The sequence below is a fragment of the Caloenas nicobarica genome, chromosome 12, assembly GCF_036013445.1.
Source record: "Caloenas nicobarica isolate bCalNic1 chromosome 12, bCalNic1.hap1, whole genome shotgun sequence".
NCBI lineage: Eukaryota > Metazoa > Chordata > Aves > Columbiformes > Columbidae > Caloenas > Caloenas nicobarica.
In genome coordinates this window covers 5,183,715-5,203,225 of record NC_088256.1, presented here as the reverse complement: position 1 = coordinate 5,203,225, position 19,511 = coordinate 5,183,715, and the positions used below count along the sequence as shown (strand labels likewise).

Sequence of the window (19,511 nt, the reverse complement as noted above, 5' to 3'; positions counted from 1 at the left end):
ATTTCAACAACAGTCCATCAGCAAGAAATGGAATTAAACCTACCTTTGCTAGCAACTGAGGAAGTGCCACAGCAAAAAGTTCAGTAATTTTTGTCCTGTCATCCAATTGGGTTTTCTTCTCCTTTGCTGTCAGCACCTGAAATATCGGTATTGTGAGGATTTTACAACTAAAAGTTCTGGTAGAAAGTTTTATTATAATTAATGAAATGACAATGAGGTACACAGACCTTCTAATGTCACTGTAAAATATCACTGTTAAAAAAAAAAAAAAAAGGCCAATTTAAAAGAAAAAAAATCAGCACTCAAAAACCAGCAATTCAAAGTTACGCCTAATACTACTGAGATTATCTTGAAAACAGAAGCGACAATCTAGAACAGGTTTACCTATATCATCAGAGAAAAGCCAGTTGCTGGACTGTCCTCCTTCCAAAGAGACTATGAAGTTATATTCCCTTCTCTCATTTTGCTCTTTCAAATTGAAAATAGTTTTAGCTTTCCCAAACATTGATTTTTGTTCTCCTTTCCAATCAATACTTCTTCCAAAATCAATTTTGTATTACCTTTAATAGTAAAAACAAATGCAGCAGTCCAAACCGTATTAAGCATGTGCCAAAGTCCAGAAAAAGTGAACTAGCCAGGTAGTCAGATACTGGAGGCTGTGGAGACTGAAGCTGAATTTCTGAATTCAGTCCCTTCAGCAGTGACAGCCTACAAACTTTTCCTTCTTCCCACACTGTCCCCACAGAACCACTCCCACATCTCTAGACAAGTAGCTTTTTGCTTCCTACCCTTTTCCCTGTTCCTCTTCCCACAGGCGGATGACATTCAGCTGCTTGCCGAATTGTACAAAGCATTATTTCAATCAGTGCACTTTCCTGTCTATCTGTTAAAGCTGAAATTTAAGAAACAGATGTTAATACACAGCTTGATCTTTCATTTTCCACAAGTGTTAGTATCAAGGCTCAAAATATGTTTATTTTTTGAAAGAAAAAAAAAAAGGCATTTATCTAGGCCAATAGCTCACTTCCAGGGGTGGGGCTGACACAGGGGATAAAGTAGATAAGCACCTTATAAAACAACGTAAGAAAATATCTGAAATTGAAGGAATATCACTGGATGAGTCACGGAACAGGATGAAACAAATACCAAGTTTTATAATCATTTTATTTCCTTCTCACTTTTCAGAGGTGCATTTCAGAGGACCTATAAATTACAGAATTATGCCAGAGGGTTTGCTTGGTTTTACTGTCACTAAAGAAATGACAGTATTTTTCCATAGGGTAGTTCTGACACTCAACAAATGGGGCAGTTCCACAAGTAACCTAGTTTCTCCAGTGCCTGAAGTGCAGCCTGAACCTGTGGAAGAACAGGGCAACTGGACACTGCATGTTATTCCCTCTCTTTTCTCCCTCTTTCCTTTCCACCATTGTTCTTCTGTGTCTCAATTCCATACCAGAAGTGATCTCTTTCTACTCCTCCTCACATTTTATAATTACTATCAGTGATTTATTATAGTCATGTAAAAACAGAGAATATATGGGGACTCATAAATGTAAACATCTTATTTCCTTATAAATCAAGACTAAGAAACTGTGTAGCAATAAAGAAAGATCAAGGAAAATCTCTTACGTTCTTCTCCATTGAGAGGCTCCTCCAGCAGAAGACTGTTCATACATTCCCAGTCCTTCAAGAGGTCTGTTGCGCAGTCCCACATGCTGTCCACAAGATAAGCAGCATGTTCATGCAACTAAAATGAGAACAGATTAAGTATTTTTCTTTATCAGCAATAAAGTTCATTACAGAACTTGCTATAATACAGCGGGTTTTTTTCACTTGGCTCCTGTTTGTGGTAAAAAACCCAGAAAATTTTGCAAGCTCTCTGGTTCAACAGAAGCCTCTCTTCCCCAATTAACTTAAAAAGATTAATCTAGACCAGCTGCTAACAAGAGTAGTGCTACAAGATTTGTCAAAACTTGGGAGATAAGGAGGTGGGGATTGCGGGGGGTTGCTTGGTTTGGGGCTTTTTTTCCCCTACTCACTCATAAATCACTTACATCACAATTTCTTTCCACCTATACATTAGCATGAAGAATGAAGGAAGAATATTGAGTTCACAGCCTGTCTCAACAATGTGGATGGGACAGATCCTTCAAATAAACACAACCACACAAAAATCTTTTAATTCCCAGGTTGCTCAAATAATAGGAAAACGACGACACATCCATGGTTATTAACGAATGAGTAGGGAAAAACAACAATTAAATTAAAAACAAACACACACAAACAAACAAACCACCACCACACACACTACAAAAACAAGGATATCCCTGAAACTCAACTTACTTCACTTTCCAAAAAGAAAAACACTAATGTCTTCACAAGATTAGCATTCGGACTTTGTCTTCCCCTCCTTTTAAGTATTCCATCATCTTCAGGATCTCTGCGGCTGAAAAGCCTAAAAGAAAAATTATTTCAGGACAAGCTGCTTCTTCATTGCCTTTGCCACAGTCAATTCATATCAAAATATTGTTTTTTTACAGACACACAATACTTTGCTGCTTGGCTCCATAGTTAATTTTGAAAGGAAGTAATTTAGGACAAGTATCATTTGAACAATTTCATATATACTGAGCTGGTATTTCACTGACTGTTTCCAGTGGAATGTATAATTATAACAAAATAGTTTATAAGCATCAGTGATAATTGCAGGTGCTTGAGGTCCCATGCTCCTCTTTAGCAAACTACGTTTTCTGAACCTCCCCGAGAGACTTCAAGCAACAAAGAAATATTGGAAGAAGGTTTGAAAAGTATTAGATGGATTTTTTTTGTTAAACAGAAAAATACTTTATTAAAGGGTCATATGAGGCAACTTTGGCAGGGAGGAGGAGGGACTACAAATAGGAAAATACTTGTTATGATGCAAGTGCAAGTTCTAGGTACCAAACTATGTGAGCATTTTAAGATGTTCCACAGAACACAGAAAGAACAGGAAAAGTGAAAACAGAGAAAGGGTTTTATTATATTCCCTGTAGGTACGAGCTTTTAGAGGGCAGCCTTCAAAATACAGTTCACTTCTTATTCCTGTCGATAATTTCTCTATCTTACTTTTTATACAGAAATTCCCCTGCAGCAACTGCTACTGGCCGATGAGCTGAATAAACCAGATGGTAGACGTTTTCACAGTCTTCTGCAGTCAGAACTTCTTCACTACTCCTAAGAGTGGGATGAGAAGAAGGAAAACATAAAACAAAAACTGAGTCAATAGCGTATGAACACTAAAGAAGGAGATGGAAATGAAGGAGAATGGAAAACTTTTCCTTCAATTTATCATCCTAAAACCCAAAACAAGACAGCTTAGCTCCAAAGTTTTCCTAAATGAAAATTACTGATGAGTGTTTGGTAGAAGGTTATGCTCAAAAGTTCAATTACTGTATAATGTTAAATACATCCTATATTTCTTCAGTTTGATATTCCACAATAGCTTCAAATGATGGAGGCTGAATTCTAGGTTTCCAGCCTTTACACTTACTTAACTGTGGTAGATAAGTAGCAGCACTGTTCTAGCGAGATTACTTTTGAAATTCTGATTTGTTTAAGTGTAAGATGCGCAGGCATTTTCTAGACTCTGGATTATCTGAATTCTGCCAAGCTGCTGTCCTTGCCCACAGGTATGAGAAATACTTTTAATATTTATTGTAGGTCAGATAAGGAGATGTACATGTACTTACTGTAAAACAAGAGTGAGTAATTTTATTGCTTGGACTGCAACATCATATTCTTTGTCAAGAGTCATAGACACAATTCTATCCTAAGAACACAAAACAAAGTATTTTTAAAGAGGAAAGAAGTATAATATAACTTTAAAAAAAATCACAGGTACTTAAAAATATGAAGTTACACTAACCTTGAACCGACTGGTGAAGAGTTCCAATTTGGAATTAAGTTCTTTATTATAGTAAAGCCCTTGCAAAGCAGTTAGGCATTTGAGTCTTACTTCCCCTTGCTAAAATAAAAATAAGAACTGGATTAAAAGTCAAGTATAGGATACAGATGTGATCTTCAAATCATGCAAGACATGCTTCTTTTGCAGTCTGAGTTAATTCAAAGACAAAGATTAAATGCTGTCAAGATATTCTATACAAAATACTTGTTTGTAACAAGCCAATGAGAGAGGGTGCAGAAACCAACAGAAAAACCCCCAACATCTTACTGCAGTTTGTATCTTTAAGTCAAATACACTTGTTTCATTCTTTAAAGACGTATTTTAAATGCACAGGATATTTCCAAGTAGAATTCTATGCCCTTCCTTTCACTTAAATTAAAACTGGCAACATCTGTATCATTAATGACCATCTCTTGCTAGATCAGAATTCCCAAGCAGATACAAAGAGAAATATTTCTCCTGAAGTACAAGATCTGCTTTAGCAGAGAACGTGTTTCAAGGTACAGATACAAAAGTACTTTTCGAAGTCCAGGGCAACTGACTTTACGCAGTTTCTTATCATCCCACTGCTAGAGGTTACTGGTTTTTGATACCAGACCCATGAACAACGTAGCATGAGCGAGCATCCTGCATATGTTTCACTTAAAATTTGATAGCTTGAAGTCTCTGATGCAAGAACTGAGACAATGTGCTGACTTAACAATGAATCAAGGAGTATTTGTAAACTCCAAGCAGAGAATAATCTCTAGCTGGTAGGTGGTAAGAGCTTGAGGCACGCATCAGCACAAAAGGGGACTTTTCCCATATTTCTTAACTTGGAAAAACAGAGAAACTGTTAGGCTATGTGACTGGATTATTCCATGTGAAATGCAATAATTTTAAATAGTTAAGCATTATAAAGTAGAAGTTTGTATCAGCAATAAATGAATAGAAAAAGCCATTTCCTTACAAATAACAGTACCTTAAAAATCTATATATACTCTCTAAAACCATTCAAAAGATTCAAGCCTATTTTTTTATATATATATATATCGAAACGCCAGTGCTTCCGAGTGATAAGAAAAGCAGTTACTGATTAAAACAATCAAGAGATCAGAACTCAGTCTAGCAAGATCAACAACCAAAAACATGGAGTTAAGCTTCGTGACTCTGCTCCTTTTCCTCCATGCAGCTTACCTTATCATGCATAGTCCACCCGACATATTTTAAGTAGCTGTCATTGAGAAAGGCGTCACTGTACATCTTCATCCATATCCCAATCTCTTCGATACAGATAGCTCTTATTTCAGCGATTGCATCTCTGTGGAGAGAAGTGGGGTAACAGGATCAAACAGATTAATAATTAGAAATAACTCATCACCAGCTTCCCAAATAAATTAATGCAGCTACAAAGTACTTACTAAGAGAAACTTACCGGTATCTATGCACAAAAACACCTTTAAATATTGCATTCATCATGTTTTCTATTTCATCCTGATTTTCCTGAAGCTGAAAGAATGAACAGAGTACATAAACAGTGAGCAGCACTTTTACAGTCAGATCAGACTGTGGTGATGCTAGATAAACTAAATTAAGCCAACATTTTTAAAGTGTGGTGATTACATCCTGAAATATTCAGAAATCTGTTTCACGGTACAACATGCTATTATTTAAGGAATTACATCTACAACAGCACATAAATTTTAATAATTCTGACCACCTGAAAACTGTTCTTGAACAGTAACAAAAACATGCTGGGTTTCTGCAAGGTCCTTCTTAAGTTAGTTATAAGAAAACTTGATTTAATTTTCTAGTAACATTTTAAGCCTAGTGTTCAGTCCAATTTTTTTAGGAATTTATGGAAGAAAGGAAAAACTATGAGGAAGCACAGTAAGAAGAAAAAGACTAAGCATCAGATGAAAAGGACTAACAAAGCAAAATATGTAACATGTTCTAGGCCTAAATCTAATACCAGCCCACAGTAGCCTCTGAAGAGGGGGCGGTGTGTGGAATAAAAATCAAAAATATTAAAACAAAAGACATGCAAAAAGAATCTATGAATAAAGTTAAGTTTTGTACTGGATAAGGCTAAGTTATAAATGAAACAAAACCTGAAATCAAACAAACAATTGAATGTTACTTCAAAGCTTGCTTTCATTTGGTACAAGAAAAATAGAAAATCGAAACAAAAACTAGAAGAGCTGGTAAGAAATCCTAAAAGCCAATAAACAAGAGCAACTGAGACTGTAAAAGTCTTGATTACCACATCACTGCCTTTTCTGCATCTCTAGGTATTACTTATAATAGGGCTGGTCCTGCACATGCATCTAGCACAACTTCATTTAATAGGTGTTTAAGGGATCAGTCTCAAACTGCAAGAGCTTTGTGAGACAAACAGAAGACAAAGTTGTCAGTTTATCTGAATGGTCAAGAAAGTAAAAACGTTTGCAGGTAACAGCACAAAAGTTGAAGATGTTTCCTTTGGTCACCAGAAGGTTATTTCTAACATCTAAACTTAACCAAAACAACAAAAAACAACCCACACTAGCTCCCCCCAAAATAAAAAGTTAAACCTGAGTGGATTAGGGCTTTAAACAAGACAGCACTGTCAGCAATGATTTAGCAAGCCCCTTTTACACAAAAAGAAAGAAAACAGAAGTAGATTGCATTTTCAGCTTCGATAGTGTTTTCTGTAGGAGAAAAAAAAAAACAACCCTTAAAAGTCTTTAAAATATTGACATCATAGAAGCAGTATTTTGCCCCAAGATCGTGGGGTTCTTCTTTAGAAGCCAAAACCAGCTGATATATGGTAATTTTTGTTGCATATTTAAGCTCAGTTTAGGAAACTAGTCAAGAAATACAACAAAAAATTATTACTGATTGCAGTCTCTCTTGCTAAGTTCACTAAGATGGCACTATCTGAACATTTTTTAGAAGTCTTCATTTATCTCTTTTTACAGAAAACCACACAGTAAGAACCACCTTTCAAAGTAATTAAGTTTTTCAAACATTAAACATTAACAACTTAAACAATGAAACAGAGGGACTAATAACTACCTATAAAAACAAACGAACCACCACCAAACCAAAACATTACAGAACAGGATTAATTATTAATTGCTGTTAACCAGCACTCATCCTATGCACACCAGCTACAGATAGTTGCACTAACCTCCTTTCTTTTCTGTAGTAAGAGTTCCAGCCTATCATTAGCTCGTTTCCCAATTATTTTATTTCGTTCTGCTTCATACTGTCGTTGCGTATTGTCCATGTTAATACTAAGATTTAATGCCACATTCACTAAAGCCGTCATCAACTTCATGGCTACAAAAAAGTGAAAAGAATAAGGATTATTTAAAAGGTTACTTGAGCTACGAAAAATGATAAACAAAAATCTCGACGTCTTCCATTAACCCGTTCTGTATTTACAAAAATACATTCACCGTAAATTTACGTGAACTTTAGCAGTGTTTTACTAAGCACTGCAGCATTACTTGTCAACACAACAGATAGAACACTGACATGTTCTTTTCTTTCTGTCAGTTTTTTAATACTATCGGCATTATTGTTGAATTGAGATATTGGATATGCTTCTGCCCAAAAACGAAGGTGGAATGGAAGATTCAGAAACATAGCCCAGGAAATATTTAAAAGGATTGCATCATTAGAGTCAGTTAGTAGACTGAAGTTACAAAATCATTCAACCTCAAACATACAAGAAGTTTCTTTCTTCAAAAGGAAATGTCTTGCACGACCAATGCCACCGTATCGCACCATTCTTTCCCTCTCAATTTAATTTTAATAAGGGGCAGGGTTGTTGTTTGTTTGTTTGTTTTTGATATTCCTTTATTTGCAGAAGCAGAGAAAAAACCAACCGTTCAGAAGCCAGAGAACTGACCAAAATGTAAGATATACTTGGGGTGGGATTTTTGGTGTGCTTTTATTTCTGAATCAACCCTGTTAAAAGGGGTGCAGACAAACGTGCCCATTCCACAAACCACGAGGTGGTCAACAGTGTACTTGCCTTTCTGATGCACTTTTGTAACAACAAGGCCTGAAAGGGCTTGTCTTGGCAGAGCACACACAGAACATTACGCTAGCGGTACACACTTCATAAAGTCGAGGAGTTAGGCATAAAAACATGCAGATAAATCAAAATATTGTCACACGCTCTGATCTCCAAGGATATCAAAATGAACAAGTCTGAGCTAATCATAGAAGCCAAAATTACTGCAAATAACAGTAAATGTGGACACAAGCATTTTGTTGGCTGTCTCAATCCCATACAGAACACAATCTTCAAGAATACAAACTAATCTCATATGAAATGCACAAGTAATTACACAAAATCAACAGAACCTACTACTGATGTGAACAAATGCAAACAGGCTATTAATAAAAATTATTTTGTGTGACAGAAATTAACATGCAACAGGGCAACTTCTATGCAGATACAACTGAAATTTTTAAAAGTAGTAAAAGCTTTTTTTTTTTTTTTTTAAGAACTAAAATCTGTATTAGCCATATGGTACAACAGTCGAATTGATGACAGAGGAAAATCAGTATATTCTTCTGAAATAAAAGGGTTTGTTCCTGCCTCCAGAACACACGCCTTGGCTAGTGGGAGCCTCGCAGCAGCAGCCTGATGTGCAGTGTGCCCATGGATACTCGAGAGACGATCCATGAAGTAGAACAACTGCTCAGCCAGAACTGAAGGGAGCTGTAAATCGGCCAGTTCCAGTGAAGCTAACAACAACTATTTCCAGTGGGGCAAAAACTCAGTTTCACGTATAGTCTAAATTCACCTTGCTCAGACTAAAATTGCTACAAGCCTTACAAAGTGGAGTGCTGCGCAATGCCATTTGAGGCCTTTCTTCATAAATCAACGCAGGTTTAGGACTTCCTTATCCAAGAAGCTTTTACCCTTTGTGCATATAATGAGAAATTTATTTAAAACGCTCCATACTCATACAGGATTTCTTCATAATTTAACAGATTTGGAAAAAAAAAAAAAACCACATGTAAAAAGGACAATTACTTAAAACCATACAGAAATTCAGTGACTGTATCACTGATGAAGCATTCTTTAAAATTATTTCTAATGCAATGAATGGAAATGCTACTTTCAACTACATTGTGCCATGACTTCAATATACAGCATAATTTAAATTTGTAGTAAAAATAGCATTCAATCCGAAATATGACTCCTGTTTGACTTATTGCAGAATATAAATAGGTTGAACTGCATTTGAGGATAAAAAGATACCTACACCTTTATTACGACCCACGACAAACTAATAGAATGAACTGAAAATTTTCCTTCTATTTACTTTTTCTACTAGACTTAATTAAGTACTAGAGAGCTGGTGAAGAACGCTTTAAAATAACGCTGTGTTCTTCAGTAATGAAAAAACAATAAAAGGTAAGAAAGCTATACCGAAGTTGCATTAGATGAAAACAATGAAACACAAGTTGCATGTCAAACATCAAAAAGTTCAAGCAGAAGAATTCTTTCCTGTGCAACACAAAACATAAAATGGAAGCAATTCACAGATAAATATAACTCACTGACCTGCCAGTGTGCTAGTGTGCCGAAATGCTCTGACTTGTGAGTCTGACAGCCCCGTAAGCAGTGAAATGACAGTATCCATCATATATTCATCATATATGATGCTATATTGACACTGTCGGACGAGTACTCCAATGAACTCACAAAAACTGGATTTGAATTTCTTCCACTGGGGACCAGCCATGGTTAGCGGATAATCTCCACTATCCTGTTAAAAAACAAGGAGGGAAACACAAACCAAAAATGTCTTAAAAGTCACTTTATTAAATAAAGATCAAAAAGAGATGGATACAACTTTAAAGCAAAAAATCTCCAATGCCATAAAAACAACACATCAGAAGAATGTGATTCCACAAGTATGAATATACTTTGCAGCTTGAGCTTGTTATATGCAGAGATAACATTCTGCAAGTCCTACCAAAAAAACCACACATAACTAGATATACTGAAATAACTTATTTCTTCCTTCTGTCCTATTTCACCCACTTTCCCTCCCCTCCCAAAAAAAAGTTTTCAGGGACATGATATATGAAAAAGTGAAAATTCCTGAAGTCATAAAATGACCTACTTTAACACTTTCAATATAACAAACGTGTCATCCTCTCCTGATGGGAATCCTTTACAAATAATGGTAAAATGACAGGGGAAGAAAAAAAATACAATCATTTGTGTCAGTGCTTCTGTGATCAGCTTCTTTAAGAGGCTAAACAACATTACAGGTTGAAAATGAAGAAAGCATCCGCGAAAAGCTATTAGAAATCTAAGAGGTGTTCATTAGAATTGTTACAAGAAAAAGTGAGCATAATATAGTGATAAAAAACAAACTGGACAAACAGACTCAGCTGAAACTTTACAAATTTCATTCAACATTACCTTATACAAATCAGAACTATTTATGAACCGAGATAGCACTAAGGAATACTAAGATCCTTTTAATCATATTTTCCCCTCTGTTAAAATTACCAATGTTCTTTGGATTTTAAATGGTGAGGGGGAATCATTCTTGTGTTGGACAAATGTTGGGGGGAAGTTTTAAAGCTATCTTTACATTCTTTGGAACACAGGGCGAAAGGAATACCACCCAAGAACAAACCCATGAAGAAGAAGAAAGAAAACAACAACAAAAAAAACCCCAACAATGACCAAAAAAACCCCACCGCAAACAAACGAAACCCCACCACAATCCACAGCTCATCTCATTTACCCAAACACTCAGTGGAAGAGAAAGTAAATGACAATTTCAAAGAGATAAAGTTATAATTCCTATGAATTATATGAAAGGCAAAGCATTAAAGCCCTCGAGTGAAGAATAATCAAATTCGAATCCCCATGATTCATACATTAATGAATGCATAGAAACAAATTTAGCAACCATTCTAAAAGTTACTTCAAGAAGATTTAAAGGCCTTGCATACGCAGCAGGAACGGGGAGGTATCCCACACAGCCCCACGGTAGCAGGAGTTCCCACTATTCAAAAACTGAACGTGGATATTGATTTCTTAAACCATTAATAAAACAACATATACACGGAGAGCTCTACTTCCTACTCTTAAAAGTTCAGTGGCATACGGAGTTCAAGACTTTCATTCACAGAAGTCCTGTCAATTTTACAGCTGACTTTACCCTTGAAAGAAACCTGTAGCAATGTGATCCAGTAAGATTAGAGCAGATAAAATAAAAAAATTAATATCCATACATTATCAGCACTTTATTAAATTACCTCATCAAATTCTTCAGTCATTTTTCGGATTATTTCAGAATTCTGCATATGTCGGAACATCTCTGCTGTAACAACTCCTACAATTTAGATATTAGATTATTAGCACTTTTAACATGGAAGAAGTAGTGGCAGATGACATGCCTCCTGCTACAATGTAAAAATTATCAATTTTCAGCAAATGTACAGATTATACACATATTTTTTAAGAAGTTACAAATTTTTTATTTTAGCATCCATGTATAACAAGTGCTTAGCACTAATTCTTTTTCTTTTCTATATACATACATGGGTTTATTATTATTCTTTTAAAGTATATTTGTGTATGTACACATACATCTAGAATTTACTCATTCACTCGTGTTCTAAAGTCAAACATACTTGTGCCAGATCTCTTCTTCAGTTGAGAGACTACACTAATCCAAAGTGACCTGTCACAACTCAAGATTCTAAATGGTGTAAGACAATTTTGAACAGTTCTAGTGCTCCTTATTATCTTCTGCACTCTAATAAACACAGTGATTTCACACCATTTCTATCCGTCTTGGCCTCCAGTTGCTAGAGTGCAAAGTGTGATATAAAAACCAAATAGATCTCCTAAAATTCATGACAGAGATCATCTCAGAAAGCATTAAAATATTCCGTAGTTTTATCTGCTAACAATGATCAAAAGGTCACTGCTCTTGAAAGCATGGATAACCTCTGAGGAATGCTGTTAGCTCTCTGGAGATTTATGCATGTTAAAAGCTTATCGGAACAGAAAAATGCATGAGCAGAACCAGTTACATCCATTCCTACCCTATCAAGCACAATGACACTGCAGGGTAAGCCACCTTCCCCTCTTCAAAATGATGTGAGAGGGGAAAGAATGGAGGATGTGAACATGAAGAAAATCTGAAAACATGGAAGAATAAGATATGGAAATATAATTTTACTGTCTGTAGTATCTTTTAAAGCAGGCATCTCTACAAAGGCTAAGAAACAATCTTCAAACACTCAGTGATATGAAGCAGATAAATCCAAACTAGAATTCCAAGGCTGAACAAGCTAAACTATCATTGTTAGAAGAGAGAGATGTTTTTCTGAAATAATAGCAGCAGCAGAGGAAGACAAAGTGTTAGGTACCAGTACTGCATTCTCTTTGGTGTGAATACAAAAGGCTTAATCTACATTTCTAAATACAGTATAATATTTCTAAACCTCCTGCTCCCACCTTCAAAAATACTAGGTTGACTACAGGAACCTAATAATGTAGACTAGTCGGAGGGATGGAACATTCCTACAGTATATGCAGTGTAACAGCAAAGAATGAGAATAATATGCTATAATATTACTTTAATGGATGAATAAACATTTCAGTCTTACCTTTGCAGCCTGAACACTGAATAAAGAAGTTAATGAGATCAAGAAGTGCTATATCTCTGTCATGTTTGTATGACTCTATCCAGTCATCCACTACAGACTGAAAAGAAAGAAAGGCCGTTTTTATTTTTCAGAAATTGAAGGCAGTCAGTGTTATTTAGCTGCTTAGCGGCAAGTTTCTTCCATAGTTTCCATAGTTTCTTCCATAAGTAACTTCAACTCTGGTTTTTTTATTAATATAGAACAAAATGTCTGAATGATCCTTTACTGTCATAATATCAGTTTTCAAGAAAAGAACACATTCTATAAACATATACACATACAAAACTGACACCTAAACACAGCACACAGGAATACCATAGAATCCTACGGTATTTTTTTCTTAGAAGAATGCAAAGATAATTGCTATCTCTTACAGAGCCGGGTTTTCTTCCCCTCTCCTCTCAAAAAAAAACCCCAAAACTAGTGATGCTTTTCTCAAGATAGTACTTAGGTGTTCAGTTCCACCAGCTACAAATCCCTACGCCCTTCAGAAATGTTGCTCCTTTGATGGACTGTGCTCCATGCGCGTCAGCCGTGACAGGACAAACAGCACTGCCCTACACTGCAGGGATATTCATTACTTTGTATTAACTAAATGAAATAGGAACAAGAGCATTTTACCAAAAAACTTTAGAGGGAAGCAAATTAATACGAAACCTGTGACAATGGTGCAAGAACAGGATAATGCTAGGAATGGGACAAATATTTCAGTTAGGCAGCCTGTTTTAAGAATTTATTTATTTTAAAGAAGTCTCAGTAAAACAGCAGTTTCTCAAAACATTTTGTCTCAGTGGGTGAACCACCTGTTTTTGCCAGAGAACAGATACTAACTCAGAAGAAAGTATGGAACAAAATTTAAAATAAAATAAAAATTATTATAAAAATCTTTTCAGGCAATCAAGCACTGAGGGCCCCTGAGAAAAATGTTTGCACTGAGTGCTTAAGTGGACTTTACTTTCAAAATACTTTGAGGATTTTTTTCTTTCACTATTACCTAGGTATCAACTCCCCAATTCAACAGAGTAACCACGCCTGGCAAAGGTCGTTTTGCTCTTGGAAAACAAAAGATTTTAACTATGTATCATATTAACAGTTAAAATGTCATGAAGATACATTGCTGACATTTGGCTGAAAATGCGGCACACAAAGCAACAGTTAGAAAAGTATAGTTTTTCCACCTGCTTTGAAATACAACAGAACAAAAATGACGGAAGTATCAAAATTTCCCTGTGCAAATACTTTAAATCAACCTGTTCCTTTTTGAAAGTCTGAACTAAATTTCTGCCAAGGAATTCAGACTTCAAGGTTTCCAGCTCTAATGCAGAAGCCGGCAAGTCTTGAGAGGACTGCATATAGACGCGGCTTCCTGCATGCGTATGACAGCAGCTGTAAACTCTGCATTTTCAATCCCAAAGATAGTGTTTCTTGGAGGCTGCTGCGGAGTCACATGGAGCCAGCAGGAAGCTGCATGGCTGACAGGCTCACACTTTAACCCTCTCTCCACTGGAAGATTCACAGAGTCAAACAAACGCTTTATTGATTTAACTGAACTTTTTAAGTGCTGAATTTCTTAACAGACTGACTTCAGTCCTATTAATAAATGCAGTGGAGACGCTGCCTAACGCACAGACTTCTAAAATTTCCTGACCCAAATTCCACCCAGTTACAGTGTTGCAATACACCCAAGCCAATTTAGGGGAAATTTAAAGAGCAGCCCTTAAACTGTAGCTAGTAATTTTACTTTCGGTGAGAGAAGCAGTTATTTCTTTTCAAATAATATAAGCTCTGGGAGCATCTACAAACTACAGATTTCTTGTTAAGTTCTATGACAACTATAGGCATAAACCACATTTGTATTTAGTTACAGCCACACAGAAAGGACTTAAAAGTCATGGAATCTAAAATAATCTTTCTTCATTCAGGATACTGAAAATTCACTTCGAATCATAATTTGAATTACTTCATTATATGTGTGATTATTCATGCCTGACATTAAGAAATGAAACATCGGTTTGTTCAAATTCAAACCTTAACAATGCAAAAACACTTTAAAAAAAAAATCTTATTCTGGAACTAAAAACTACAAATTAAAGAAAAAAAATTTACTTTATGCTTCATTTTATTAAATCATATGGACAGGAAAATAATATTAAATTGTATATTCATCCAAGTCACAGAGATATCCCCAAGTCTTACCTGCATGGCACTCTTGCCCATTTTAACTACCTCAAACAGCATCATGTTTTCCACACCATTCTGTTGGTGATGTCCATTCATCCGATTTGGACCACCAGGTTTCCCTCCTCCGTTTCCGCTTTTCCCCTTCTCTGCTGGTCCTTTTTTTCCTTTTTTACAGGTCTGCAATCACACATACACACAAGAAGTTTTAACTGGGTATTACATGGTAATTAAAAAAAAAAAATACATTTATACCATGACAACTATATACAAAGCTTCTGTTTTCAGGAACCAGATTAAACTGAACATACTTTTCCTTTGCCTTGTTTTTGGTTTTTTCCTTCAATATCCTCAAAGTCTGTATCAGAAGAGAAGTGTGTTTCAGACTCCCTGCAAGGATAAAAAGTACAAACCATTTACACATTTCATCAGCAACATTCTTAAATATAACACTTGAAGTCACATTATGCTCTCAGTTCAGTAAGTCAACTCTAACAATGAAACTGCTTTTTTCTTTTAAGTCTACTGTCAAGGAATAGATCACAGCATAACCTCACACACCCTACCCTGCCTCCTCCTAACAATTCACCTGCAAAGACAGACATACACCAAGGTTAAGAGATGTGAAGGTGGGTAGAAAGTAGCAAGAGGATGGGAATCTTGCTTTGGGCACATGACAAACCTCACACCATCTCAAAAAGCAAAGAGCACTAGAAATATCTGCCACAAATGCTTAAAAGAAAGGAAAAAAAAAACCTTATCATCAAAAAGAGAAACCACCACCTTCCCTCATAATCAAAGCATCTCAGCAGATCTCTTCATGCTATTAGAAACTAAATAAGCAGTTAAGAGGTACAATGTTGAAAGGTAGAGAAAAAAAGTTCAGGTGAGGCTTCTCTATCAAAAAGATAGCCAGTAGTTCTGTTTAGGCTTGTAAGGTGAAGAGATGTTAAACAATAAATTATTTTTCTCATTTGTTTGATTTTCTACATCATTAAAATACGCTGCATCGATATACAAATCCTTAATTGCCAATGGGAGAGAGGGGAGATGGTCTGTGAAATCACCTGAATTATTAATAGACAATGCTTAGCTTATATATTCTCTAGTTCTATATTTCCTACAGAATACGACTTAAATGATGCTACTAGATCTTGTTTTAACATAGACATGCAGTACAATGAATTCCAGCTGCTATCACAAATTTCTGATACACACTTCCTGATGCAATTTACCAATGCAATCAAAGAATGACCAGGGTAGACCTACTTCTATTTATTTATAACATTCTAAACCAATCAAGAAATGGAAGGTCTCTCACTACTGCAAGTGTCTGAAAGGTGCTTTCTGCCTTTTAACATGTATTTTGCTATTTCTGGTTTTGTTGACTATATATTCTGATATAGACAGGTAAAATCTCCAACTGCGGGGGGCAGGAAGGGCATGTAGAGAGAAAAGAAGAAAGATGAGAAATACTTCTTCAAAACTTCCTAGGTGTTATTTTCACAGGAAAGAACAGAACACAAATTCTAAACATTTCACTAAGCAATGAACTGTACCAGAGTAAAAAGAAAAAAAAATATATAAAAACAGCTGTAAAAACAGTATTTAATATGGAAACATCTTCCAAGTTACCTTTATTTCTCATGAAAAGGAAAAAAAACCCACACAACCAACCTCATTGATACAAAACTGCATCTTTGTATCTTTTTAGATTTCATACTCATTTCATCCATTTCAACAGTCTGCTGAAATGTCTTCATGTCAATTTCTGGGCGATTAAAAGGTGAGGAACTGGATTATTTTGGTCTGCTTCAAATAATCACTTATCTGTCCAAAATGTAATCTATACCTAATTTTAAATCTTGGAAAATCAAGTGTCTGTTTCTTTAAAATTGCAGGAAGACTAGCAAGGTAATAAAATGATGTCAAAAACACTGAGGAACTGATGCCTGACTGAAGATTAGACTTTGGCTTTAACTAAAGGATTTGGCATTAGATATTTTAAATATTAGATTATCTGCCCCAGTTACTAAGGGCAAATACCTCAACAACTTCCTCTGCCTCTATAAAGAGGCTTTAATGAAGTGAACTTTTTTTGGTATTCCTAATCAAAGAGTTTCTGATACAAACATTTCATTTTGAAAGACAAAATCCTGAGAAGTACATCACATAAACAACAAAAGTGTCTGTCACAATGGCTTCCTACTAGCAAAGTATAAAAATTGATTTAAAATAATTAAGCAATCTATAATACTTAACTTCTGCTGAATACTCAAGAAATAATTCAGACAATGCTTCATCAATATCTCGAAAGGAAAAAAAACCCTTCATATTGTTTCCTTGTTTCCAAGAGAAAACCAATTGTGTATTAACACTAACAAGAGACAGGATATTTAAAAATGAAACTACAAATTCTTAATTAAAACACTTACTGAAGGAGAGCAAAATCAGTTGGTATTTCTGGAGCTGCTATCATTTCTTTATCATCTTCTGGAACACCACTGTATTAGAAATATATTCAAAAACTAGTCTGAAGTACAAGCTTACTTCTCTTTCTTCCTTTGTAGTGGACAACTTCTATAACAAAAAAAAAAATACAGTGAAATTTTTTCCACATATGAAGGGGTAAAAAGTTGCAAACACAGAAAATTTAGATCACACCACCCTCTGTTTCCAACCAAGCTTTTTCCTGTTTAAAGATTTTATATTTTTGACTCCTCCCACGACCTTACTACAAAGTACCTCCATGAATCTTAAAAGCATCACAGCAAAATAAAATACAAAAGCATTTGGAAAAAAAAAAATCTGAATGGGATGAACAAACTGGAATGGTTTCCATTAACACCTTAAAAGTAATAGCTTTTATTTCTAAATCTATACTACAGTTTGAACTGTGATACCACGTACTGCAGAGCTCAGACTGAGCAACACCAGGATATTTCTGCTAACCAAACCAAAAGCAGATTTGATATTAAATTTAAAGCACAGTATGTGTTCATTCAAGGACATTATGTATACCAATTTTATAGCTCTGATTTTTAAACTTCCATGGCATTTTCCACAAGGATAAGCTCTTACAACAAATTCTTATAACCTACCCAGCTGTTTAGCAACTCCGTTTCTTCCAGAGTTGATAAACCAGGCTTACAACAGTTCTAACATTCAAAGCATTTGACAAGACTCTAAGACTATCAAGGAAGATAACACTCTCCACGTTATGAAGAAAAACATCAGAAAGAGCATAGCTTTCTATCAAGAAAACATAAGATCGTGAAATAGTTGCTTTTCAACTTAATTATAATGTTGCCACCTATTCGTAATTTTTTACATTTATCTAATTTTCCTATGTTTAAGGGAGAAAAAACCAAAACCAAACATTACTGGATACTTCAAATGTGAGATTTAAACAGGCAGGCTAAAGTTTTCTATGTCAATTGTCCACCCCAGGCTAACTTTTATACAGTTAGATTGAGAAAACATGATGTTCAGGTACTTTAAAGATACAGCAGCAGGAGGAAAAAAGCATCAGAGTTAAAGTCTGCTGACTCTACAGCTTGCTGAAGTGATTAGGTATTTGAGGGAAAGATTTAATTTTGGCATGCTGAGCACATGTTGCTTAATGTCTGGTAGCTATGCTTCAGAGACTGCATTTCAACTGAGCATGTAGATAGAGGCCACGCAATTTTTTCCTGCAAGTGCTTTTTCTGAATGCTAGGGGCCACTGTAGCTTCCAGATTTTCAAGAGTTGAGAAAAACCATAAACCCTGAACTTACTACATTCTCTTTCTTCACATTTCACACAATTACACAAAAGCAGAGAACAAGAGTGGAAAGAAATAGTGGCAAAAAGAGGAGGTTGAAGATAGGCTGGTGAATTTCAAGATAGTCGGCAATTACCAAAGTATGTCCTATCCAGAACACAGTAGAAGCTTCAAAAACATTGCTGCTGCAGAATAGCAACCTCTGTCACCCCATTCCTCCTCCTCTAAAATCACACGGACACACAAGGGGTGCGTTTCACCCTCTCTGGCTCCATTTGAACACACTCCCGGGCAAGCACTCACTCACAGGCATGGCAACATCTCCTCCCCAGCCATTTATCTTTGTAGGCTCTGCCATTCAGTATCTACTGATCCAATTTCCCAATAAAATGGGTAAAACACACCTCAAGAATTTTTTTCCCCCTAGATTATCAAGTTAAATGGGTTCAGCAGCAGGTATCTAGAGCCAATGTATGGGGAAACACAAGAGCACATAGCCACAAGCAAGGGAAGGAAGAGTAAAACTCCATTCTTCGGTGGCAAGGAGTTATTATACCATCCGGGCTCTCTGTAAAACTATATGCTCAGTTGATGACGTATCAAAATGCTCCAGACTTTGGAGCAAATCTTCAAAAAGAAAAAATTAAAATCCAATTCCTGCCAGCAACTTGAATGTGGAAAAATACCACAGCACACATCAGTGCCTTGGTCACCAGGCTAGAACCTGCTCAGAGATGTTCTCAGGAAGGGGCAGCAGTGAAGAGTGGGAGGGGGGAAAAAAATAATAATAATTTTTTGTTTGTTTGTTTTAAAAAAAGGCCCCTTTTGGGGACACACTAGCACAGTGCAAAGCAATGATGCAAACTTCAAAAAACACACTGCTCAGTTTCAAGTTCAACCTGTCTATCAACATGCTATTTGAATTCTCTTAGTTTACATCTTTCAATGTTGAGAAG

General features: G+C 35.8%; 1 protein-coding gene across 5 annotated transcripts in view; it reads right to left on the bottom strand.

The window, feature by feature from the left end:
* STAG2 (STAG2 cohesin complex component) overlaps nucleotides 1-19,511 on the bottom strand; it is a 77,783-nt gene that overhangs the window by 22,701 nt on the left and 35,571 nt on the right. For all 5 annotated transcript variants that reach the window (XM_065643012.1, XM_065643008.1, XM_065643011.1 and 2 more), the window contains exons 2-17: nucleotides 17,227-17,371; nucleotides 15,103-15,181; nucleotides 14,810-14,971; nucleotides 12,575-12,671; nucleotides 11,213-11,289; nucleotides 9,495-9,699; nucleotides 7,095-7,246; nucleotides 5,358-5,431; nucleotides 5,120-5,243; nucleotides 3,905-4,003; nucleotides 3,729-3,808; nucleotides 3,106-3,213; nucleotides 2,344-2,455; nucleotides 1,630-1,747; nucleotides 789-892; nucleotides 44-136 (exon numbers count right to left, since the gene is read on the bottom strand). In XM_065643012.1, the coding sequence (XP_065499084.1) occupies nucleotides 44-136; nucleotides 789-892; nucleotides 1,630-1,747; nucleotides 2,344-2,455; nucleotides 3,106-3,213; nucleotides 3,729-3,808; nucleotides 3,905-4,003; nucleotides 5,120-5,243; nucleotides 5,358-5,431; nucleotides 7,095-7,246; nucleotides 9,495-9,699; nucleotides 11,213-11,289; nucleotides 12,575-12,671; nucleotides 14,810-14,971; nucleotides 15,103-15,181; nucleotides 17,227-17,270 (1,728 nt within the window). In that variant the 5' untranslated portion in view covers nucleotides 17,271-17,371. The remainder of the gene's footprint in view (nucleotides 1-43; nucleotides 137-788; nucleotides 893-1,629; nucleotides 1,748-2,343; nucleotides 2,456-3,105; nucleotides 3,214-3,728; nucleotides 3,809-3,904; nucleotides 4,004-5,119; nucleotides 5,244-5,357; nucleotides 5,432-7,094; nucleotides 7,247-9,494; nucleotides 9,700-11,212; nucleotides 11,290-12,574; nucleotides 12,672-14,809; nucleotides 14,972-15,102; nucleotides 15,182-17,226; nucleotides 17,372-19,511) is intronic.